Source organism: Nothoprocta perdicaria, unplaced genomic scaffold, assembly GCF_003342845.1.
Source record: "Nothoprocta perdicaria isolate Ctin4 unplaced genomic scaffold, notPer1 scaffold_40, whole genome shotgun sequence".
In the NCBI taxonomy this organism is placed as follows: Eukaryota; Metazoa; Chordata; class Aves; order Tinamiformes; family Tinamidae; genus Nothoprocta; species Nothoprocta perdicaria.
This window is the reverse complement of record NW_020455644.1, coordinates 4,325,872-4,350,797: the sequence shown is the minus strand read 5'-3', so window position 1 is coordinate 4,350,797 and position 24,926 is coordinate 4,325,872. Positions and strand designations below refer to the sequence as shown.

Below are 24,926 nucleotides of genomic sequence, written 5' to 3'. Positions count from 1 at the left end.
GGCCCGGAGCGCTTTGGCGGCTGCACCCGCCCCCGGAAGGGCGCGGGGCGGCCGAGGGGAAGGGAGCGGCGCGGCGCGGCCGGCACGGCGGCGGCGCCATCGCCATGAACGGCGCGGCGAACCCGCTGCTCGACAAGGAGGAGCACCCGCTGCAGCTGGGCGAGAGCTTCGAGCGCCGGCCCAAGGCCTCCTTCCACACCATCCGCTGTGAGCGCCCGCCTCCCGCTTCCTGCCGCCCCCCCCCGCGTCCTGCAGCCCGCGAGCTCCGCGTTGCCCTCGGTGTCCGCACCCTCCCTGCCCGGCCTGCACCCCCTCCCCTTATATTCCCTTGCTTTATCCCTCTGTATCCTCCCTGCCCGGCCTGCACTCCCTTCCCCTCACACCCCCCTGCTCTATCCCCCTGTATCCTCCCATTCCCAGGCCAGTCCTCATCCCTCCTCCTCCCAGCTCCCCCTTCCCCTCTTATCTCCCCTCCCAGCACCCTCTTCCCCTCATATCCCCCCATCCTCTTATATCCCCCTGCTTTATCCTGCCTGTATCCTCCCTGTCCTGGGGTGTCCTCATCCCTCCTCCTTCCAGCACCCCCTTGTCCCCTCTTGTCCCCCCTTGCCCACCCTCCCAGCACCCCCTTGTCCTCATCATTTAGTGCCCATATCCTCAGCTCCCTGTCCCTCTGCGCCCATCTCTCCCGGCCCTTTCCCCCCTGGGCTTTGTGGTGCAGCCGGGGATGGGAGGCCAGGGGCCCGGTGAGGCCGGCCAGGGCAGCGCTTCAGGGCAGAGCAAAGGGGGCCGCAGCAGAGGAGCGGGCGCTGGGGCCCTTCCCGAGGGACCCCCGGGCAGCGCAAGGGGACAGAGCAGCTCCCCGCTCCCCGCTCAGGGCAGCTCCCCGCTCCCAGCGCGGGCCCTGCAGCTCCCCGCGCGCCCGGCCTGGCCGGGCCTGTGCGGGCAGGGCCGTGTGGGGAGGAGGGCAGCTCCTCGGCAGCCAGAGCGGCCCCAGCTCGGGTTAAAGCGCTTCTTTTCCCAGCGAGGCAACGTGTGACCTGGCAGCCTTTTCCCTTGCCAAGCTGGCTCTGTAGCTCTATCCAAGGCACTTTCCAGGAAGGCCGGCAGAAACGGCTCAGGCACACACAGGTTGCCTCATGTGTGCTAATGATGAAGAACATAAGAGAAGTTTTGAGGCAAAGGTTCTAACAGGAATCTGTTTGGGAGTAATTCTTTTTTCTGAGACATGGGACATGCTACTTTCTAGCACAGGGTACGTTTTATATCATATTAGAAGATTATTTTGGAGAGGAGATCACTATATCTTGGTATTTTAATTCTATGGACAAGAAGTAGCTTTTCATCCCCTAAATAAGGCCAGAACAGGAGATGAGAATAATGCTGATAATGCTAAAGTTGTATTCTAGCATCTTTGTGTTAGCGTGGGGAATTTATGCTGCTAATAGCAGCATTTTTGTTATATGGTGTATAATTCTAGGCCTGCTTTCATGGCTTGTTTTCATACACTGTGAGCAAGTAATTTCAGTGAGATTAGTCACCTGAGTGATGCTTGAAAGAACAATTTTCTATACTGAGCTATTATTCAAGTAGACGATCGGTGTTTACAGCAAAGCTCTTTCCCTAAGTAGTAAACTCTTAATAGTAGATCAGCACTTAAGTTTTGTGGGATTTGCCTCTATTATACTCATGTAATCCCATGATCATAAGGAATACCATACTGTATGTTTGGTATATTTAAATATTCATTCACACTCTCAGTTTCATCCAGCACTAGCCCATTTATAAATAAAAACTTTGAAATAGCCCAACCATCAAATAAATGCTAGTAGTGCAGGAATTAAACCCAAGGCGTGTCCATATAAAAATACTTTGGATTTCTAGAGGTGAATGGACTTCACTAATCCATTTCTTAAGGGATTGTGAAGCCACAAGGCCCTTCAGATTACAACTGAAGAATGTGGTACCATTTTCCAGGAGCTTTCTGTATGCTATTTTTTCAGTCACTTCCAAGTGAGATCTCCTGTTTTCCTGGCTACAACTTTTTCTTCTAACCATTGATTTTTAAAAGATTAGTCTGGGATCTGAGCATCGTATTGTTCTCTTCATCCTCTTAATACAAACTACAGTAAGAGGATTTTGCAGGCTAAATTTCCTCCTTAAATGTGTTGTGCTGCAGGAGATGTGTTTTCCTCCTTAAAATACCTTATTTTTTTCTGCAATATTTATGAAATACGGGACGAAAAAGACTTGATTATCCATGGAAAACACATCTAACGAAACTTGACTTTTGGAAAAAGGCCTACAGTTGCATTTAGATGGGCATGTGTGTGCTCCATTTACAGGAAACGCGCAGGAAAATTTACAGGAAAATTATCCAGGCACATAGAACTAGTAAACTTCCCAAAATAAAATAATTCATGTTTGAATATTTGTTTGGAATAATTCTGTTTTTGTGATACCTAAGAAAGCAGCCCACTAGCGATACATTCCTTTTCAGGCAGTGGCTCTGCTGCTGAAGCTTTTGATCCCTGTTTGGCAAAGACACTGGCCTTTCTACCGCCAGCTTATGTTTTATTTAGCAAGCTTGCACATAAAATAAACGGGAAACAATAGCCAGAAACAGATTGTTCAGATGAAAACCAAGGATATGATTTGGTCTGGCAGTTACGGCATGTGGATTAAGTCAAGTGTGCCTGATTTTGCTTGTTGTGCTGTCAGAGTACAACTCAATTAGACATAAATGTCCTCCTAATGAGGATTTATTACAAAGCTGTTTTTTTTCCCCCTGCAAATGTGCTTTTCATAGTGAAATTGCATTGTAAATTTGTTCCGAGATATTAATATCCTAACTAATGCAATAATTAAAAGTCTTGGTTGTGAATGTAATTACACATTTTCATATTCTGAGATGCTAGGATTGAATGGATGCTTGTTTAAAAAAAAAAAAAAAAGGCAATCCTATATCCATTATCTGTCTGATACTATTTCACTTTGTCTGAATCCTCTATCAGGACATTACAGTTCTGGTCATTTGTTCTGTATTTTTTTAATGGCTTGTCGATGCTGCAGAGTTGTTGAGGGTAAAATACTTGGAAGTTAAAATCTTCTTAGTTCAACTAAACACCCTAAACAAAAGCATCTTGCTGGGAGGAGAGGCCATGCTCTGCAAGGCAGCAAAAGCACTTTGAACGAGAGGCAACTGAAAGCCAGGACTGGTTACTTAAGAGCAGGTCCTTTTTCCTCCCAAGAGGCGTGTGAGAGCTACTCTGCCCCCAGAGGTGGAGGCCAGAGGCCTGGGGGCAGAGAGGCCCTTACAGAGTCAGAATATCAGTGAGGCCACTAAATTAGTCTTTGTCAGGGACAGAGGTGACTCTTGCAGAGCACAGGGACCTGCCTTTAACCCTCTTTTGAGATGCATGGAGCGGCGCTACCCTTGTCTGCAGCATCAGGTGTCCCTGTGCAGCCTCAGCAGGGAGGAAGCTGCTTCTAGACCTTCAGACATGAAGTTCTAGAAACTCGCTGCTGTTTCACAGAGAACTTTTAGTGTCTGGTGTCATTGTGTGGCTGGGCTCTGAGCAGGGACACGCTGCACTGGGATGTTACTCTGTCCCTGCTGTAAACTCCAGCATGCGTTTTAACGTCCCTTACAATCGCAGAGAAAATGTAAGGATACTTTACAGGGGAGGATGAACTAGGAAGAAACAGTTTTGCATATGAATATATGAATATAATTCAAATTATTTTCCTCTTTAGATGATTTTAAACCAGCATCGATTGATACATCGTGTGAAGGGGAGCTCCAGGTTGGTAAAGGAGATGAAGTAACGATCACCTTGCCACATATTCCGGTAAGTTGGTTGTGTGTTGTATTGCAAGCTTCTGTATTTACTCTCTAACAAGTTTACAAGTAGTTGCTATGTAGGTACAGTCTACTATAAATGTTATTTTCCCTTTCATCTTTGTTAAAACAAGTGGATATTTCAACTACCAGCTTGGGAAAGACCAGTTGTGACTTTTTAAGGATTGTTTTTGTGAGGTTCTCATCTTTGCCTTTGTTTCCTTCTTTTCTGCTATTCCTTGACAAGCAAGGAGACTTTACAGTGGGCTGAAAGTTTGCACCTAGTTTTCATTGCATTTTGGTGCTTGTCTTAAGGAACAAAGTCAGAGTAGTTTTGAGTGGAGTCAAGATTTGAGGTTCAGAAGCCATAGGCAGGCCTTTAAGCCTGTGCTTTCCATTACTGAAGCATGTACAGATAGCATAGATTATTCACTGCCTTTACATTTATTAGTGGATGCTAAAAAGGGTTTTCTAGCTAGTGGCAATGAAGTGTCTGTTCACTTCCACCTCAGATTATGCTGTAAAGTTCTGCTGTGTCAGATGGTCAAACAACAATAAAACAAATGGTAAAGCTATTTGCAGATGTTTTGTAATTGAAGAATCAGTGCTTTCCTTACAGGGCGGGGGGAAAAAGAACTGCTTGCATTATGGAGCTGGATTGTTTAGTATCTTGGTGTTTTGGTGTTTGTGGAGGGGTCAACAGGTTAGAAGCCATCTGTCAGGTCTGTTTGGTGTCGTTTATTCTACTGTGTTAGTATTTTGAATTACTGGATGATGTGGTAATTCTCACCAAATGAGGGTTTACCTGCTCCCCTCACCCCTTTTTTCATATGGCAGCAGTCACCTTTAGTGCTGCAGGATGTGGCATAGTTGATTTTTGTCTATAAAAATAGTTAATATAGTAATGTTAAGTACAACAGAAAATAATACATTTAATAGCAGTGACATTCATCTTTGACAACTGAGTTGTTTCTTTATCGTTCGTGTATTGAGCAAAATTGCTTGCGTTGTCCCTTTCCAAATCTCTCCTGCTGGTTTGGATCCGATTGTCCTCCCGTGAGCGCGAAGAGCCTTCAGCTTCCAGCAGCCTCTGGGGCCGTGCAGCCTGCGGCACAAAACGCAGCCACGGTGCCTGTGTTTTCCCAAGGCAGCCAAGGAAAGGGAGCTTGAGCTTTCCTGGCCAAGCTCAGCTGCGTTAGCTGCAAAACCCTGAGGAGTTCTGGGATCACTGCAGCCTTACAGGGCTTACTGAGTTCCTTGTGTGCTCAGCTTTGCTTCTCAGTTACCCCCAACCTAGTTGGGGTTCAGGTTTTTGATGCTGCCTGATCTCTGGTTACTGCTTCAGTGGAGTTTTCTGATGTCCATGGCTACTAAAAGAACTTCAAATACTAATTGCGAGGTTAGTGGCTCTAATGTTTGGTAATCAGCCTTGATTGAGGAAGTGAAGAATTTTTGCTGCATTTGGAAAAAAAAATCTTGAAAACCAATCTAAATAAATGTTACCTGTTTCATTTACCACCTTTTTATATCCTCTTATCAGCAGGATCTGAAAGCCAGTGCTATTTAGGCACCAACCTTAAAACATTTAAATGTTTAATTTTAAGTAAAAGGGTGGGACTGTTAATTTGCTTAAGTGTGGCTTTCATTTGTACTTTCTTCTTTTTTCGCCAAAATTACAGGCATTTCTGAATCAGGAGGTTTCTAGGTAGCAGAATAATAAGCTGCTTTTATCAGTTCTGTTTGTGTTTGTGCTGTTTGCTTTGTGACTTATGTGCCAGCGGTGAGCTGGCTTTGATTTTTCAGCTTATGTTTTATCTTCTTAAGTGTTGTTTTCCTCTCTTAAATGTAGGAATGTTAAAAATATAAAATGTCTTTGAAGATTTGACTGTTGTGAGACTATGGTCTTTTCTGAACTGTACTCTTACTGAATCTTTGTGAGGAATCCTGATTTATTTTGTGCTTGCTGTTCCAGACCCTTTTTAGATTCAAACATACTCTATTATCAATATTGAGATTAGGGTTTTCATTTGGAGTGTTTAAATTTAATTGTTCTTTCTGCTGTTTAGAATAAAATGTGGAAGAGCGTGTTCTTTTCCTCTTGCCCTTGGTTTCAGGTACTATCCAATTTGTGCCCAGGTGCCTAAATAAACATTTTTTTTTTTTAATTTCTCTTGGTCGCTCATATGAAATCTGAGTATGCAGTGCTGAGAATGCACTTGTGTCTGCATCCCTTGAGTAGACATGTCCTCTCTTTGATATGGTCAGGTCCATACTGCTGTGTACAGAAAGGCAATAACTAATTCTACCTGCTCTACCCCAAAATCCCTGTGAGGCTTGTGTGTGGGAGCAGTATGGATGAGCACAATCCAAGCAGTGTTTGCTGGTGTGCAACCACCATCTCAATTTGCCTTTATTACTCCTCAGTTTTACTCACTGAATTTCTGTGGTTCTTCTAATGCAGCATTGGGTGGACTTGGGGACTTTTCTGGAAGGAGTCAAAATATACCCCTTTACTTTTGCAAATACAATTGTAAATGTTCAGCATCCACATGCTAATTTGGCTTTGAAGGTGGTTGCTCTTACACAGGGTGCATCATTATATTATGCTTATAATCTAGCATAAAATTAAAAAAGAAAAACAAACTTGGTATATTAAATATAAGGCAGTGTAAATATTGTGTCAATTGGCCACATGCTTCTTTAGACAGACACACAAAATGTGTGTCTATTTTATTTTTATTTCTTATCTAAGATTTCCAGAGAAGAAATTTCAAGAAAATTTCTGACATTTGTCATAGCCAACTATTCAAATTATCGTTGTTACCATTTTGGGAGGGAGGGCTGCAAATAATGGCAAGTAAGGCAAAGATGTTCTGTCACTTCAGAGACATTTAAAATGATGAAAAGCATAATAAAGCTGTGAGGAAACACCTGATCTCCTGCATATAACTATATTTTTCCCTTTTCATGAATGAGCATTTTCTGTAGGAACTGCATATTAACTTCTCCAGTCTCTAGGTCAGAACAGTTTGCATTGTTTGCATTTGACTCAGTGTTTATAAACACTTTGCATAGAGGGCATATAACCAAACACGTGTGCTCTCTTTTTGATGCCAGGGTTCAACTCCACCCATGACTGTGTTTAAAGGAAATAAAAGGCCATACCAGAAGGACTGCGTGCTTATTATCAATCATGACACTGGCGAGTATGTACTGGAAAAACTCAGCAGCAGCATTCAAGTGAAGAAAACGAGGTAAAGCTGGGGATAGGGCTAAGTTAATGGCATGATTTCTTGCTAAAGTTTTCTATTCAGACTGTGTCGTTTGAACCTGAGCTGAATTTTCTTTTACTTGGTGGTAAATTTTAACTACTCGACCTTATGGACCAATTATCTTGCCTAAAAATGCAAAGAGCTATTGGAAGTGTGAATCCAAGAGCAAAGAAGTAATAGATTCCCCACTACAGAAAGGCCGTAATTATAGTTTACCAGTGAAACACTTCTGATGACTTGGAGCTTTGGAAGCTGGCAAAAGGGTGAGATGTTTTTCAGGAATCCCTAGTTTAGTTGAAGATGGAGGTGTTGGACTTCCCAGGTTCATTCCCTGCAGCCTCCTGTGGGAGTCATGAAGCTTTAATAACACACTGTCAAGGAGCAAGAAACACTTGTTTTTGCACTGGACTGATGATATCGAAGTGGAGCAAAAGTCCAAAGACCTTCAGATGGAGGGGGAAAAATTGAAAACTGAGCAAATAATGGCTTGAAGGCTTTGCCAAGACAAATTGCTGAGGCCAGAAGTCCTCTCTGACCCAATATTCACACTTCACTGCCTAAATTCCACCATACAACATGTGCAGTTGAAGTATTTTTAGTACTCTTGCTGATCTGCAAGCATCTGAATTATTGAATCGTCCTTCATGATGGACTCATCAGTTATTGAGATCCTGTGATAAAGCAGTTAGGCAGATGGCTCATGCAGAAGACACTCTTGAATGCTTTTACAAATGTGATTTATTTTTTACAAGACAAATTTTATTGTCATGTACAAGTTCTAGCTACTAAAGCTACAGAGTTATGTGGGTTACAGTTCATCCACACGTGGCTGAAAGTTTGCTGGACAGGTTGAGTTCAAAGTAAATGGGCTGCAGCTCCTCTGAGTCAGTGATGTGAAAACTCATCCACGCAGCATTTAAAGGCAGGACATCTTGTCCAGTGCATGGGAGTGCATGAGAGATGAGATTTGAAACCCCGACCATTTACGGGTGGCCAAGGTCCACTCACCTGAATTTTGTCCAGGTGAAGCAAAGGGAGAGCAAAGAATATTTCCAGTTTTCACAAGCAACAGATGGGCAAGAAAAAAAAAAAAGGCAGAGCGGTTGGGTGGGGGGAACCTCTTCAAAAGGAAGTTGTTGGTAATGTTTTAATACAAATAGACTAAAAAAGCCAAAATGCAGCTTCATGGTGCTGCTGAGGTGCTGCTGAGTGTCTCTGGTGTGTTGTTACAGAGCGGAGGGCAGCAGTAAAATCCAGGCCCGAATAGAACAGCAGTCTGCCCGAGCCTCTCAGCCTCCACCACAGTTCAGAGCCCCAACCAAGCCAGCAGTTGGACCTAAAACTTCTCCTTTGAAGGACAACCCTTCACCTGAGCCTCAGCTGGACGACATTAAGAGAGGTAAAGAAGGGTTTGTAGTTTTCAAGATACGGTTGTTTGTGTCTGTCTTTTTTTTTTTTAATAAAAACTGTGACGGTGCAATTTATAAAAACATGCTGGAATGTGAAGGGATTAAAAGCTGGTACTTGACAGCTGGTTTGTCATCTTTATTTCTTGTTTAAAGGCATCTTAGTGAATAAATTATTCACTTCTACCAACATAGATATTTATACTGCAGTCTTTTCTGGCATGAGAGAACCTTCTCTTTGCTGATATTTTTTTTTATCTTCCAAACTATTTCTCTGTGCTAAAAAGAAGGCAAAAATGAGTGTTAATTCACAAAAAGCAAACTATGGCAGCTGGGAGCTAGGCAAGTTGAATGGGTGTCTTAGGCAACATGGACAACAACACGCAAAGCTTGTAGTCCAAGTGCCAGTTATGCAATCAAATAACTCGGGAAGAAGTTATTCCTGCTCAGAGTGAGCTTGGAGGCAGGTGCTCAGCGGCTGGAAGGGCCGGGTGGCTCCGTCCCGTTGAGAAAAGTGGAGTCTGTGCCACGCGGGCACAGGGAGGAGGTGGCCCTGCAGCCTCCCCCTGCCAGGCTTGTGCCCTGAAGCAGCTGCGGGGCTGACTTCCCCAAGGCGGTCTGCAGCTCGAGCAGGACTTTGCGTGTCCCTGGGCACCTGCCAGGGTTAGGTGGCTGGCATTGAGGTTCCTTGCCCCAAACCTTCCTTTCTTGCTGCTGTGATGGCTGATTTTGCTCTCAACCAGACTGTAGAAGAATTTAAGTTTTATTTGATTCTCTTGGGTTTCTTGTCTGGCATCAGACACGATTATTTTACTTCCAAGATCGTTCTTTTTCTCTAGTTACTTTTTCTGGGTCTCTTCACTTATCCCTCTAGCTATTTTTGCCCGTAAACTTAGTCTATGTTAATTGCCCAGACTGTTAATTACTCAGCAAGATTTTTTTTTCACTTCATGCTCATCACTAGGTGACACTATTAGTGCTGAGCCATAAAGCCATGTGAGTGTTTGTGTAGGAGCTGACTGGTCCCACAGCTTCCCGGCAGGAGTATTTTCAATACCTGCATGATGGTCAGAAGACAGAATCAAAGTCTGAGAGATTTCTAGCTGCAGTTCTCTCAGCTTCTTTGCCATTTTTATTTCTTTTGTAATAGGCAAGGAGAGGAGATATCATGCAATATATCAATTTAATAACTGAATCGGCTATATACATGGGTTTTTGTGTGCGTGTATAATGTGTAATAAGTTACATAACCATGGGAGTGCTCTTTTGTAGCCAGGAACAATTTGTAAAGGTCACGTTTTTGTAGTAAAATAATTATAGCTGTCTGGTGTGCCATCTGTTCAGAGAGACAGAGTTTTCTACTAGTCTAAGAATGTAAGTCGCATCTCCTGGTCACTTTTTTCCACTCAAATGTCTTTTATTGGAAATAACTTTCAAGTAAGTAAGAAGTAGAGTTTTCTTTCCAAAATCAGGCAGAAGAGCACCTGACTTCTACTGTAAATAGGACCTTAATATGATGCTTCAGAGAGAGATTCCTTCAATGCCCAGAAAGAGAGAGAACAAGTTACTGAGTGGTTCTCTTCGCTTACAATATATGCTCTTTGTAACTTTTTCTAAGATGAGATGCTCATTGTAACTTCTCCAGGAGTTCTTTAATCTTTCAGTACTGTAAGCTTCTGAATATCACTTCCAGCATTGAATATATAGAATGTCAGCATGAATAAACCTTTTATGTTATGAGAATCTATGTGGGAAAGGCAGAACTGAAATGGCACCATGATACAATGACAGTATTTAATACAGCTTAACTCTACAAGCCGTGAGATGGTCTTTTTTGAACTCAGTCTTTGGCCGTGAAGATGCAGTTAGGGAAAGATAAGAGGACCAAAGACTGTTCTTTACCTTCAGGCAGTGACTTTATTTTCAGTTGAGCTACCTTCATTGTACAAATAAAGCTCAAGGTGAAATTCCACGTGGTTTCTTTACTGGACACAACACAGAACTTGCCAAATGAGGTGATGAGAGGCTGCTCTGTGACCTCCCACGCTCCCCGTGTGCCCTTCTCAAGGGTCTGATGGGACTTGGCCCTTGATGGGACGGTTTATAAGCCAGCCCCAGTGCAGGTGTCTGCCTTCAGCTGCCATTCCCTTGTCTTCCCCTTAAAGGAGAGCTGGGAAATGAAGCATCAGGTAGGTCAATTCTCACACCCACCCCATTGCATGGGTGTCCTCATTCCTCTGCTGAAGGCCCGAGGCAGAGCACACAGGAGTTGAAGCAGTCCTTTCTTCCATGCTTTAAGAGAAGCTTCCTGGCTCTCCCTGGGGTTGTGCTCCAAAGGAATCTCTTCTGGCAAGCTTTTATCATGCCATCCTGTCTGAAGGGAGCAAAAGGGAGGCAAAGTACTGCTGCTTTTGAATGCTTGGCGACACTGGATCACATTTCTTTGAGCAATGGACATTTGCACACGTATAACACAGTACCATGTATGTGCATGGAATTATTGGCATTTATTAGGCACATTTGACCACACTGGAACTGCTTTTAATTGTCAAAATGTCAAAAATAGTGACATTATTAAAGTGTGCACTACTTGAAAATATGCGTGACTATGTATCTATTTCAGAAACACTGAATTCAGTGCTTAAAAATCCGAGCAGGTCTTGTTTACCTAACATGCAGCTGTAGTCTGTAGGAATTATGCCATAGAGCTGTATTTCTCTCTCAAGGACGTTTCAATCAAATTTGCTGCACTTGACTGTAAAATACTGCTGTTTTTAGGTGCCATCTCTGCATACTCTTTAAGTGCCAATATCGAGCTGATTTCTCACCCGCTTGCACACCAGTATTAACACTGAGCATTTTGTTATGGACACAGCACCTTATTCTCTCTAAACCCAAATTGTATTTCTGAAAGTATTTTTGAAGGTTTCTTTTTGGTTAAAAACTGCCTATCTTGTTATTAAGAGAACAAACATGAACCCTTTGCTGTGATTAATAAAAAATTAGGAAACTTGATACAGAACATAGACAGCCCTGCTGAGAAAGGCTGTTTTGTCTTCATAGTGATTTTTGACCTTAAATTATTTTTATACTGAAAAACTGCTGCGTTGACTGCCAGTGTAGAGCAGCAAGCTGTTTTACTTTCCTGAAAGAAAGCCTGAAGTCATAGCATGAAACATGCACAAGTTAAGGCTGCCCTAGCAATGTCAACCTTTTCGGAGGATGTAGCCTCAATTAAGGCAACTGTTCAGAAATAGACTGTAGGAAAATCTTTCTTAAAAGCAACTGCTACACTTCACTCTTGTCAGCCTTTATACCTTCAAGTGCATCAGTGTGAGGTGTTTGATCTTGTGGAGCAAAGTGATTCAAGAAAGGTTTGACCTCCATCCTTTGTTTTGACATATATTTTGAGATATATGTGTGCGTACACACACGTCTGTTTTAGCTAACGGCAACATATAGCCAAGGCTTTGGTAGTTTGTAACCACGCTAATGTAACAGGCACGTAGGAAAATGCAAAAATCAAACAATTACGAAGCGGATGTGTTTTTCCTTTAAGGCTTTGGTATCTTTGTAGACTTAGCCACCATATTTCACAAGGTGACAGTGGAGGGATTTGAACAGACTTCCGTAATGGTCCTGCTGGAGTTTCGCCTGATGATTTTTTTTTTTTTTTTTAACGATGCAGCAGCTGCTGAAACATTAGTGAAAACAACTCTTCTTCCTCATTTGCACAGATGAGCTGTTTAGAGTAGTGGGCACAAAGAATTAAGAGACAAAAGAGACCTGAAAGGAAGCAGCTAGCCCATGAGGCTGTTTAGAAAAATGAACCCAAAATGAGTTGCCATCCCCAACTTCTCTCACTGGCAGCACCCGTTGAGTGTTGGGCCTTATTACCTCTTCTAGAATATCTTCTCTTTCGCTCCTCATAACCAAAACTTTTCTACAGGCTCTTGCAGCTTTCTATGTCCTTAGTGGAAAACACTCTTCAGTCTGTCTCTCATCTCTAATTCTATTTCAGGTTTAGCAGACAGCTTAACCTTCCTTTCCTGTCCTACATTGCTTCCTTGCTTTGGTTTTCACCTCGCAAACTTTACCAAGTTTGGATTTTTTCCCTTTAGTTGTTTGGATCGCGTTTCTTGTTGCATCTTTTCACTTTCACACCATTTAAGTGCAATTTTCTGGGCTGGTAAGTTCTCACCCCTGGGTGCCAAGGCACACACTCTTCTCAGCCTTATTCCTTCTCGCCCTGTAAGCATCTGTGGGTAATCGCAGATGGGAGTGGGTCTGTAGTTTGGTTATTGAATCTTTTCACCATGTGGGCTGGGGTTTGTAGCGGACTGGGCTTGCTACAATCCAGGATATTTTAACAACACGCTGTAATTAGCAACTCTAATGGTCATTGGAAGTATGTGGAATTTTTATATCATTAAGACAGGGAAAATATGTAGGCATTTTAAAGGGATAGAATGGTGGTTCATGGTTACCTTTCTTTTAATCTTTACCTATAATTTCTTAGCCTTGGGCACAGAAAGCATTTACAATTTGAAATCCTAGATAGGGGCAGGCTATCACGGACAGCCGGTGACTTGCAAGTGCCCATTTATCTGTATTTTAGCCTCTGGGCATGACATAGAGTTTTAAAGCCTGTGTTGGGAAGGGGATGAGGGAGAAAGGATCTTCTCCAACCACAGAGGATGTTCTCTTGGACTAATCATGCCTTCTTCTCCCCTCTTCTTTTTTTAAATTATTTCTTAAAGATGAAAGAGTAGGTTTATTCTTTGCTATAGCATAAAATTCAAGTCTAGGTAGTGCAGGTGGTTGTTGGAGATGGAGCTTCAGGAATTAAGTTGCAGGAGCCCCGCTATCCTTAACCATCCAGCTGGAGTTAACCGTTCCCTTCTACTGTGTCTGTCTTGGCTCTAATCGAATGTAACTGTAATGCTGAAATTGAGGTGGGAACTTTGAAATTGAAAAGTACCAGTTTTAGAGCTGGCAGAAGGAAACTGTCTCCAATCAGGATATGCTTGGCTAGAGGAACTCTCTTCAGGAAATAGTGAAGCTGGTGGCTTCAAAGTGTTAAGCAGCCGAGGGCAAATAGCTCTGATTTTTAAAGAGAAGAGTTCCAGTTGCTTGACCTTCCTTCTGGAGGAGGTCAAGATAACAGGCACTAAAATGGTGCCCTGTTTTCCATATAGGAAAGATTCATTGACACGTTCTGGCTGTGCCATGTGCCAGAAAGGCGCACCCAGCTGAAGTGCTGGGGTTCACCTCTCTGTAGCCCCTATGTGTGATTTGGGGTGAATTCCTGCTGGCCTCAGCTCCCCCTTTGTCATCTAGAGGTGATAACACGAACTCTCCCTCTTCTTTCTTTCCCGTCCCTGTGGCCCGAGTGCTGCAGGACCAGCGCTCACGTGTCACCGGTCAGGACAGAACTGCTGGCACAGCAAAAGCCGCAACTCCGAGGGGTTCACGTGTTTAACCTGACAGCACCCTGAATATCGCTGTCTGTTGGAAACCTGCCTAGGTGGACTGAGCAGTCAGAGACTTGGCCTTGTGGGGGGGTACAAAGAACTTCTCCCATAATAGTGTCTATATTGCTGGGGTTATGACAGATTTAAAAATAAACAGTGATGGTTCGAGGTGACTTTAATAGCTCTTCAACCTTAGCCATTGCTGATGGTGCCTTCATGCTATTCCACAGGGTCTAAAGTAGAGCGGGACAAACTTCAGTAACCTCCCAGTTTCAAAGTAGTCCCTGTTTCCCACCTATTTGTAAGCACTGCAGCAGATCAGGGTATTGCTGCCAGTCTGTCACAGGAATATTATGATCTGCCCCACAGCAAAGTTTCCTGATGATGTCGTTAAGGTTAATTAAAGGGAGTCGTGTGATTGTGCACTGAAGCAGGTTCATACATTACCTTAAGTCGGAGTGATTTCCATTGTATTCGTTGCCCTGTGCCCTATTCCCTCCCTCTGTGTTTTCCAAAAGCCTGGGAGTCTCTGTCTTGCAATGGAATTTAGGTTCCTGCTCATTTAGGTGCTTCTAAAAAAAATGAACTACCTATTGGGATGTAAAACTAGCAGGAGATGTACTTGCTTTGAATATAGATCATGTAACTGAAAACAAATGAAGTAGGATCTGCTTTCAAGAGCAAAATGTGTGTGTATATATAAATGTAAAAATGAATTAAGGCTTCGTGATGCTGGGCTGTACTCTTGCTTCTTTAACTTCAGCTGCAACAGCTGGGTAGAAAGTTGTTGGGATTTGGGGATTTCCCATCTTGTCTCTCTCTTATGTGAGATACTTGGATGCAGTAAATTATACTTGACAAAAGTATGGCGCCTCTTTGCCGTTGGGAATTCTTCTCCCGATTCCACGGGGCCCTGCTCACGTTTCAACGAGATGAACGTCCTTTTCTTTCAGAGCTGCGAGCGGAGGTGGAAATCATCGAGCAGATGAGCAGCAGCAGCGGGAGCAGCTCGTCGGGCTCGGAGAGCTCCTCGGGGAGCGAGGAGGAGAGCTCCAGCAGCGAGGGGGAGGAGGCGGCGCGCGCGTCGCCCTCGCAGCCGCCGCCGCAGCACTACAACAGCCGGGGCGCCGTGGCCAACGGCACGGGCCGGCCCCAGGGAAGCACCCAGCTCATGAACACGCTCCGTGAGTACAGCCTGCGTCCTGCTTCCTGGGGAGCCCGCCTGAGAGCGAGCCCTGCCACAAGCAGGTTCCCAAGGATGTATCGAAGGGGCTTGCACAGGCTGAGAGAATCACAGAATGGTTGGACGGGACCTCTAGAGGTCTTCTAGTCCAACCCCCTGCACACAGGGCTGCGTCTAAGCGGGTTTGGAAGATCTCCAGAGAAGGAGACTCCACAACCTCCCTGGACAGCCTGTTCCAGGGCTCTGGCACCCTCAATGTCCAGGAATCTTTCCTTAAGTTCCTGTGGAACTTTTGGTGCCTCAGCTTGTGGCCGTTTCCTCTAGTCCTGTTGCTGGCCACCACTGAAAAGAGGCCGCCCCCTCCTCCTCACTGCCTCCCTTGAGGTATTTATACACACTGCTCAGGTTCCCCCTCGGCCTTCTCTTCTCCAGGCTGAACAGGCCCAGCTCCCTCAGCCTTTGCTCATAGGGCAGATGTTCCAGGCCCCTGATCATCCTCGTAGCCCTGAGCAGGACTCTCTCCAGCAGCTCCACATCCCTCTTGTACTGGGGAGCCCAGCACTGGACACAGCACTCCAGATGTGGCCTCACCAGGGCTGAGTAGAGTGGGACGATCACCTCCCTTGACCTGCTGGATACGCTTTTCTTAATGCACCCCAGGATCCTGTTGGCCTTCTTGGCCATGAAGGCACTGCTGCCTCTTGGTCATCTTGTCATCCACCACGACGCCCAGGTCCCTCTCAACAGAGCTGCTCTCCAGAAGGTGAAGGCGCAGGCCACGCCCAAGAGAGGGCACGGATGAGGTCTTTGGATGAAGAGTTGAGGCCTCTTGGAAGGCATGGAAGTTGCCCAGGTTTGGTCCAGAGCCTGTGGACTTCAGTGCAGCAGCCCCCATGGACCTTGCTGAGCCTTGGTTTGGGACTCCAGATGGAGAGTGTGGGTGGCAAAGCATCAGTGCAGGGGCACGGTGTATGGGAGGGAGGAACTATTTTCCTGTGGAGACATGAATTAGGAATAGTGGGGTTGTCACACAAATCAGTTGATTGAAGGTCAGTAAACAAGTTTGATTGACATAAAACTGTGGTGTAATCAGAAATGCACAGTATTTTCCCTCTATTCATTAGCTGCAATGCTTTGTCAGAGTATTTATACTTAGCTTTTTCAGCTGCATTTTCACAAATTTCACATTTTGAAGCAAAACTTAAAATGCCAGATATTTGATTAAAATGCCACAGCTATGATGTTTAGCAGCATTGAGTCAATACCTCAAACTCTGTTGTTTCAGAAATGTTAGTACTGTTCTGGAAGAGTGGTTATTGTCCCATCAGACTATACAGGGGGTGCAGGGTAGTCTGTGCTTTTCTTGCTTTACCCTAGGTCAGGTCTGTTCTGTCTTAGTGAAATTAAAATCTTGCATTAACATGAAAGTAGAACTTAGTTATTACCCAGCACTCCTGCTTCCTGCTAAGGCACATTTGAGTGCGTCTCTCAGCACACAGGGAATGAGTGAAGCTGAAATGCAAATAAATGTAGGATTTCCAGTGTAAAGAAGGCAAGTTCTGACACTGTACTGACAGTGCTGAAAACAACACTGAAAAATGGGAGGACCCATGCAGGGTTCCTGTCAAAAAGAGTTCCACAAAGTCAGTAGGAGTCTTGCCACTGTGGGGTTCTTCGATTTGGGGATTTTTTGTGGTTATTTTTTGAGGTAGACTGTGACTCAGAGAGTAGCTTCCAAACTTGCCCTTTTTGAGATGCCTCTTCCCTGATTCTCCTGGGCTGTGGCTGCCTAGATCTGCCCTCTTGGGCAGGTCCTGCCGAGATCACTGAGTTTTGAGGAGCCTCTGATCCCAGGAGGGTTTGTGAACCTCTATTTGGGAACTGCTCCTCTTTTTTAGGCAGTGAGTGATTCTCACCCCAATTAATGTCCCTGATGATACAAGTCTGTGGTGCCCACCTACATGGGGAGAAGCCTCCCTCATCCCCAAGCTGGGGTTTGGGTTTTTTTAACATTTCTTTTTTTCAGCAGGTCAGTTGTGACTGATTGCACAGCTGCTTTGGGGAGAACATAGGCTTGAGGCTGATCATGAGAGAGTGCTCTTGAAACCTGAGTTCAACTGGCAGAACCAGAGCGTTGTTTTTGCACTCTTAACCTCTCCCAAATCCCAAGGGCTCTGCGAGATGGGATGGGACACCGTAGGCTGGATCCAGCTCTTGGCCTTCTCGTGCCTGATCCCCGTGCGCCTGGTGGAGGGACTCGGCCTTCCTTCCACATCACGCTCCGCGTCACTGTAGCCCAGCCCGTAGCCTTGAGCTGCAGTTACCCCAGTGTTCCCTCCTTCTGGTTTGTTGACACGCAGGAACCCTCCGTTGACCATTCAAACCACCCCGAAACCAAGGAAGAACCTATTTCAGTAGGGTTGGTGAAGGCAGGGAATTCCCTGGGCCAAATGCAGGAGCAGGGCTGGGTGCAGCTCCGTGCACGGCGGCTGCTCTCCCACCAGGAGAACCCAGGAGCCTCCGTGCGGCCTGGACGAGGCCACAGAGCAGCCCTGAGCAGCCTGGGGAGGCTTCTTGAGCATGAGGAGCAGTTTCATTATTGGCTGAATGATGTTTGTGTTGGATTCTTGTGGTGTTCCTATTGCAATATTCTTGAGTAAATGCAACTTTTCTTTGGTTTGACTGCAGTGAAACGTGAATTAACTTCTGCTCCCCTGTTGTGTTTTGTTGTTTTTGTTTCCCATAGGAAATGACTTGCAGTTGAGTGAGTCTGGAAGCGACAGTGACGACTAGAGCCTGAGCTTTCCCTCATTCTCACAAAGAACTGATTTACTTTGCAGTGGTCCTGTTGCTTATGAAGAGGAGCTGGCGCAGGGATAGTTTCATGAGTGAAATTTTAATGGAAGAAACGCATCACCCTCCAAACTATCAAATGCTGAAGGCAGTTTTACTTGGTGTATTAAGTGTATATTTTGTGTATATTCTTATTCTTTAAAGTTTTAAATAGATATGTACAGTGAGTAAGCGAATATAAGTTCCTGTCTGTCCCTTATCTGTAAGCTTGATGTGTAGCCTTTTGCAGTCATCTCAAAATTTCTTCTTTGTAGAAGAAATTCAGAAACATTGTGACTTGTCCAGGGAATTTTTGTATATAGGGTGAGCATTAGCCAACAGTGAGCTTAAGAAAAACATACAGGAGCTCAAGTGTGCATTGAAGTGGGATTGTCATAAATTAAGTTTCAACTCTAAGTAGATTTCTCCAGTAGATTTGGGGCTTTTCTAATGTCTTTTTATTGCTATTTATGGTCGGTTTGATGGACATAGTTTTAAACAGTTGGAAAAGAGAAATCATAAAACTTTGTTCATCACAAACCTTGCAGCACCAGTGCCTTATAGCAGGTTTTTTTTAATAGAGCTTGAATTCCTCCCACCTTTCACATAAGGAGCAATACAGAAAACTCTTCAGGATGTTTCTGCAAACAAGAACTATATTTCACACACAGGCCGAGTGCGCTTTGAGAGCTGTTGCTCCAGCTGCGTGAGACACACACACACATCAGGTACCTAAACTCATCTAAATAAGAACCAGAGCAGCATCTTTCTCATGCAACTGCAGTTTCCTGTTCAACTCAGATGTTCAGACCCAGATCTTCAGAAATATTTAGGAGACAGATTCTTGGTGAAACTGCAGTGTCTCAGATCCAAGACATGGGACTTCATGTAGTTTGAGACCGTAGCCCTCTTTGCAGTTTCCTAGAGAGTGCAGAAGGAAGATGGAACTCAACAGCAGATGGTGAAACAGAAGTCTCTCCCCCACTGCAGTTGCTCAGGTAGACTTTAGTTCATATTTATTGCATGGGAGAAAACAAGAAATACTCTCAGAGGGTGAAAGTCACCTCCATATAATGGAGTTTAAAGGAATATCGTTAATTTTCTTGCTCCCATGGAAAAGGGAGCTGGTACACAGGGCTGACTTTTTAAACCTCGAGCTCTAGTAGCAAAGGCCAAGTGACCTGTAAGTTCTGGAGCAATTCAGAAGAAGGCAAAGCTGAGTGGGATGCCTAAATGTCTGCTTTATGCAGCTTCTGTTTGTCTGGTTTTTAACTCCTGTCTGTTTACTGAGCTCTCTTTTCTTTTTTTTTTTTTTCTTTTTTTTTCTTTAGGTGTTGAAGAGCAAGGGGACATTTGAAGGGAGATTTTTATTAAAGGGTTTATTTTTTTGCATTAGATATGTATTTAGGCATATTTTTGCATCCTTGTACGTATGTTTAAGAATACTTGTTTTTTTTAAAGTGTTTTATGACGTGGGTACATATTTTAACATACAATTATGAAATACACTTGATGTAAAGTTACGAGTGATCTGATTTCTTTCTTTCTCTCCTTCTCTGAGCGAGCCGCTGCTCTGTGCTGCCAAGCTCTGCCCCTTGGAAATTCTGCTCTTTGGGGCCAGAGATCTGCTGCTGCCTGCTGGTCTGCAGCCCCATTAACAGTGATCCTGCTCCTGACTTTCCCCCAGCTTCAGATACGGATAAACAGGGAGCTGGCTGGTCGCTGCTGCCATTTCCCTGGTGCTGGAGCACATCCTTGAGGTTTGGTGGGGTTGCTGCTGTATTTCAGCAGCAGTGCAGTGTCTTCTCTCTTTGTCATTACCTGATTCTGAAATCCAGCATTTTTCCATGCATGTGGATGCTGGATCCCAGTGGCTGGCTGGCTGATTTACATCCATAAGTAGAGATTAGAGACACAGCCTCACCTCTGGGTTTAACCGGGGTCCTGAACTGCAGTGTGGCACACACTGAAAAGCAGTAAATGCTGCTGAGCTCTTTCTATTAGATAGTTGCCCAATTTCTATTATGTAGTTGACTTGTGGCTTGTGTTTTGCAGCAAGTTCCTTTCATGTGGAAATTGGAATTCAAATAGCTGCCAAAAAGGGGTTGTTTAGGGTTCTTTTAATTCATTGACTGGCAATGTCTTAATTGCTCTTGCAAAAAAATAAGTTGACTAAAAAATGTTTTGATTAAACCTGTTAATGAAACAGCATCATTGATTATTTCTGATAGATTCTGATCTTGGAGGAATTCAGAACTAACAGACCTTAGCATCTCATGGAAATTTTTTATACAAAAAAAAAGAGTTTTTTTTTTTTAATCTTCCAATTAGTTTAGAACAGATAAACTATGTATCGAGTGCGATTTTCTGAGTAAACTGAAACTGCGAAGCTGTTCCTGTGTGTTCGGGGGAGCCGCCTGCCGCCGGCTTTCCCGCGCGACACGCCGCCACTTCCACCGCCGTGGAGTTTGCGTGGGGACCTCCTCCCAGCGGCACAGCCGTGCCCGGAACCTCCGCAGCCCACAGGGCCCCGGACCAGACCAGCACAGAGGTGCCTCAGCTCGTGCCTGGAATGCTCCCTGCTCATGGAAGAGCCGGGCAGAACACGGGCCCCCAGTGACAGGGTCTGCAGCAGTGACCCTCTCTGCACCCCTTTGTGCTCCCCCAAAGCCGCCCTCCTGGCACAAGTCTTGGCTCGAGCTGTTTTGCTGGAAGGAAAGGGTAATAGGAAAACAGTGCTTGTTTCCTCGGGCATTTAGCATTCCTGCTAGGAATAGCTCTAAGCTTCGTTGTGGGCACTGCATCTATTTCGGACATGCCGTGTCTACGTTGGTCTGCAGAGTTTGCTTTATTACAGACTGGACACGTGGCTGTTCATAGTTACATATAAAAATAATTTGCTGTGCAAAGCATTAGAGCTTTTGTCCGTTGAGCTTTAGAGCTCAAAGTCCATTTGTTTGAATAAAAAATGGAGTTCAACAGTCCGCCTGCGTCGTCTTTTTTTCTCCTTTTAATTGGGAAACTAAAAGAAATGTAGCTTGGAATTAATTAATTAATTATTCCCGCAGCTGCCCATGCTTCACCATGCTGCGTGTCCACAGCTGGGTCGCAGGGGCCCTGTGGACCACGGGGCTGTGCTGAGGGCTCCCGGCACCAGGTCTCCATTTCGGGTCGAGGTGCCCAGTGCACCTGCTTGGCCACAGGTGTTGGTGCACGTGTACGCACTGAAATACGCGCGGTAGGGAAGGGGAGGAAGTTTGCCTTAAAAACAAAAGCGAAGGCGCTGTAGAATCGTTGGGATGGACCTAAGTTGGAAGGCACTGAGGGAGTGTCTCCTGTACATCCTAATCCTGTGCTTAGAAGGAGCCTTGACTGAATCCTAGTCTTGGCTTATATGAAACGAGTGTCTGAAAGGCAAAATATCTGTTTATATGCTCTTCCTACACACTCCCTCTTTTTCCTTTGTAGTACCCTTGTTTCTAGCATGTATATGGGGTTTTGGGGGGTCAGAAGACGCCCGTGTCTTCCCCGGCCCCTCGCTCTGGGTGAAGGGCTCCTCTCCCTGGGTTTTCTCTGTGCTGCTGGACTCTGGTTGTAGCCTGTTTGAAAAGCAGCATGGCCTGAAGGACACAAACTGAGGGGTAGCTTGGAAGGAATTACGTGAGTTGTGACTTGAAGTCCTAAAAAATCCTTCAGTTCTTTCACACCTCTCAGGCTCTTGGGATGAAAGGCCCCTGAGGATCCGAGGAACCTGCACACCGAATGTGTGTTGTTGTGTGTACACTAGTTGTGTAGCAGGACCCTCTGTGAAAAGCCTTTGAGATGCAGGTGTCCCGGGCCCGGCCTGAAGGCAGATGTTCCCTGTGTGCTGGCAGTATGTGTAATGCCAGCAGTTGGCTGCTGCTTTCAGCTCCAACCTGCCCACAAGTTCTGCCATCACTGCTTGGGAACTTGGAGGTTGGCTCCTTCCTTCAAAGCTTTGACACATTCTTAGCGTTCTTCTGCTGCCAGACATCATAATCACGAACAAAAATAACCAAGCATCTGCTCAGGAAAACAGTGATCAAATACTGTAGTCAGCAGCATGTGTTTTCTTTATTTTATTATTATTTGATTTTATTTTAATTCCAGTGCTTTGAGTGAGTCCTGGGCTTGTTGCAGTCTGTGAAGATGCGTCCTGGCTTGGACACCCAGCCCTGTGGCCAGGGGACACCTTGGGGGCACCCAGCCACAGGAGGCCCTGGCCTCCCCTGCTCTTCCCCAGGTGGAGCAACAGACCCCAAGACGGGGGATGTGACCAGTTTCCAAGGGGGGAAACGATCCTGGTTGAAGCCGCCCCCATTCGCGAACGCCACCTTCCCAAACCCAGCCCTGGGCTAACGCTACTTTGCTGCAAATCCATGTTCTTGAGCAAGAGATGCTTTATCCCAGGAATGGACGCTTTATCTCAGGAATGGAGCCTGATCCTTCAATGCAACCGAGCTCAGACTCGGCCTCACCAAGTGGACACAAGGAAAGAGAGCCCCTAGCACAAGGCTGCCAGCCAAGGTGCCCCCTTTGGTGACTCAGTGACACTGCCGTCCAGCTTGGCTGCCCGAGGGCCTCGGCTGCACCACGGAGCCCAAGAGCAGCCGAGATGTGAGGTGAGTGGGTGCTCAGGCTGCACCATGCAGCGCGTCCCATAGGAGCCCCCTCGGTGCCCATGTGCTGATGCAGTCCCCAGGGCCGTGAGCGGGGACGGTGATGGGGATGTTGGCTCTGCGGGTGCCGCCCCGACTGCGCCAAGCCCCACTGCTGCATGAGCGGGACCCCTTCCCACTCCTCGGTGCCGTGATGAGAGCAGGATAAAAACCTTAACAAACACTGCTTAGTCCCAGAAGCATGACACGAGCCTTTGCGCAGCCTCGCTGCGGAGTTAATACATGAATCATGCTGAATAATAACACATGACCAAAGAGCTGAGCCATCTATATGTAATTTTTTTATTAAGTCTTTTTTTCCACAGGAGCAGCTCATGTTGGCACAAGCTGCAGGGCGCCAGCGATGCTCCCATGTAGCGCACGCACCTGGCCGCTCGCCATGAGCAGGGAACCGCAGGGCTGGCGGTGCCGGCCCCGAGGGACCTGGATGTGGATCCGGGATGAGCGCGCCCGCCTCCGGAGCGGGGCTTGGGATCGCACATCAGCAGCCAGGGCTTTCTGTTTTTACCCAGAAAGTTCAAGCGCCCAAGCTTGCCGGCAGCCTGAGAGGAAGTGGTGTTCTTCCCAATACATTTACATCGCTGAAGAGACAGTGCGTGTGGAATCCACTTCCATATGTTTAAAACAGCAGAACAGCACCAATTGTGGCACTTGGAGCAATCAACTAATTTGGGACCAGCATGAGCAGAGCTGCCCCTCATGTGGGAAGCAGGAAGCATCTGCACCTCGGTGCCCTTTCCACGCCTGAAGGAAGAGCGAATCCACTCAATGTGGAATCCACACAAAAAAATATCCTGTCCGTTGGCCTAAAGAGATGATGGTGTTTTGGGGCACCCTAAAATTAACTCTCGGCTCTTAATAATCTGGGTTATGGTACACCCATCTGGCCACATGCACAGACCCAGCAGGGAGCAAGGACGAGATGCTGGCGGATCCTTGCTGGTGGGAAGGGCCAAAGCATTAGGAGCAGCAGAGGCATCTGGTCTGCACTGCGGCAACAGCTGCTCCCCTCACCTTCCCAATGGGATTTTTCTATTCCTAGAAAGTGGAGGCTTGGAGGAGGACAGGCTTGGGGGGGTGTTTGTTAGTTTTTTGAGGTGGGTTTTTTTTTGTAAATTTGTATGTTGGAAAAGGCAGCAGCACCACTAGAAAAAGCTTCTATCTCTCTGGTGTTTTTCTCAGAGTGCAGATCTTCACTCTGCTACCTGCCTGGCCTTCTTAGCCTGAGCGATAGGATGTCTTCAAAAGGACTTGATACTCAAGGGGAGCACGGAAGGATTCCGGGGGGCAACCATTTCATTCCTAATAGACATCAGACCTCTGAAGCCAAGGCTGGAGCCCCGCGAGGTCCAAGGCCGGCCGCCCTCCCTCCACAAGCTCTCCATGGCTCCGCTCTCTCGCGGCAGCTTCCTGCGCTTTGTTCGGCTCCCTTGGCCACGGCCGAGGCTTAAAAACAGGAAAGCAGCAGCCAAGGCCTCCTGTGCCTCCTGGAAGGCAGGATAAAGGCGATTCCCTGCCCAGACCTTCTGGAGGGCTGAGTATCCTCAGAAACAGGGCAGCGGAGGAAGGGGTGGTTTGCAGGACACCAACCTGCCGGTTCCTCGGCTCCAGGGGACTTAAGGGGGTGTCTCCAGGAATTTGCCTTGTCCCCTGCTTCAAGGGGGACAGGCACAAAGGGCAAAGGCGCCGGCAGACATGAGTTAATAAATGGATAAATGGAGCGATGCAGCCCGCACTGGGTCATGTCCCCCTGCCCGGTGGTCCCCAGGACCCCCAGGTCACCCTGTGTCCCTGTGTGAGGCAGAAGCAGTTTGGGCGTGCGATCCCACCGCGCGCTTATCGAGTATTTTGGCAGCACTGGGGTGATTTAGGTGCCGTGTAACCCGTCTGTGTGAGCGGCGCCGCGCTGTGTGACGCGGGCCCTGCCAAAGGGGCGCCGGGCGCTCGCAGCCCCCCGCGGGGAAGCCCTGCGGTGGGCGCCAGGCGGGTGCCGCTCGGGGCCGGGCAAGCGCCCGTCACACGCGGGCGCCCCTACGAGACCCCCGACTTCCAGCCCCCCAAAGCCCAACACGGGGCGGCTCCGTGCGGGTTCGGCTCGCCGCGCTGCCGCCGGGGCCTCCTCGCGGCTCGGGGCTCCGCAGCGACGGGAGCGGCGGGGCTGGAGGCGGCGCCGCCGGGCGGAGCGGAGCGGAGCGGCGCGGAGCGGCCGGGGGGAGGC

General features: G+C 46.5%; 1 protein-coding gene across 1 annotated transcript; it reads left to right on the top strand.

Moving 5' to 3' along the window:
* The first annotated feature begins 62 nt into the window (after positions 1-62).
* EAF1 (ELL associated factor 1) lies at positions 63-20,321 on the top strand. Its single transcript, XM_026045532.1, has 6 exons — positions 63-207; positions 3,757-3,851; positions 6,959-7,095; positions 8,346-8,512; positions 14,947-15,177; positions 17,923-20,321. The coding sequence occupies exons 1-6, from the start codon at positions 105-107 to the stop codon at positions 17,967-17,969; spliced, it is 780 nt and encodes a 259-aa protein (XP_025901317.1). The 5' UTR covers positions 63-104; the 3' UTR covers positions 17,970-20,321.
* The last annotated feature ends 4,605 nt before the right edge of the window (positions 20,322-24,926 follow it).

Excerpts from the sequence above, each read along its gene's own strand:
- EAF1 (XM_026045532.1), top strand. The coding sequence starts at position 105 with ATGAACGGCGCGGCGAACCCGCTGCTCGACAAGGAGGAGCACCCGCTG. Across the intron at positions 7,096-8,345 it reads ATTCAAGTGAAGAAAACGAG|AGCGGAGGGCAGCAGTAAAA; the intron begins GTAAAGCTGGGG and ends GTGTTGTTACAG. Across the intron at positions 8,513-14,946 it reads GCTGGACGACATTAAGAGAG|AGCTGCGAGCGGAGGTGGAA; the intron begins GTAAAGAAGGGT and ends CTTTTCTTTCAG.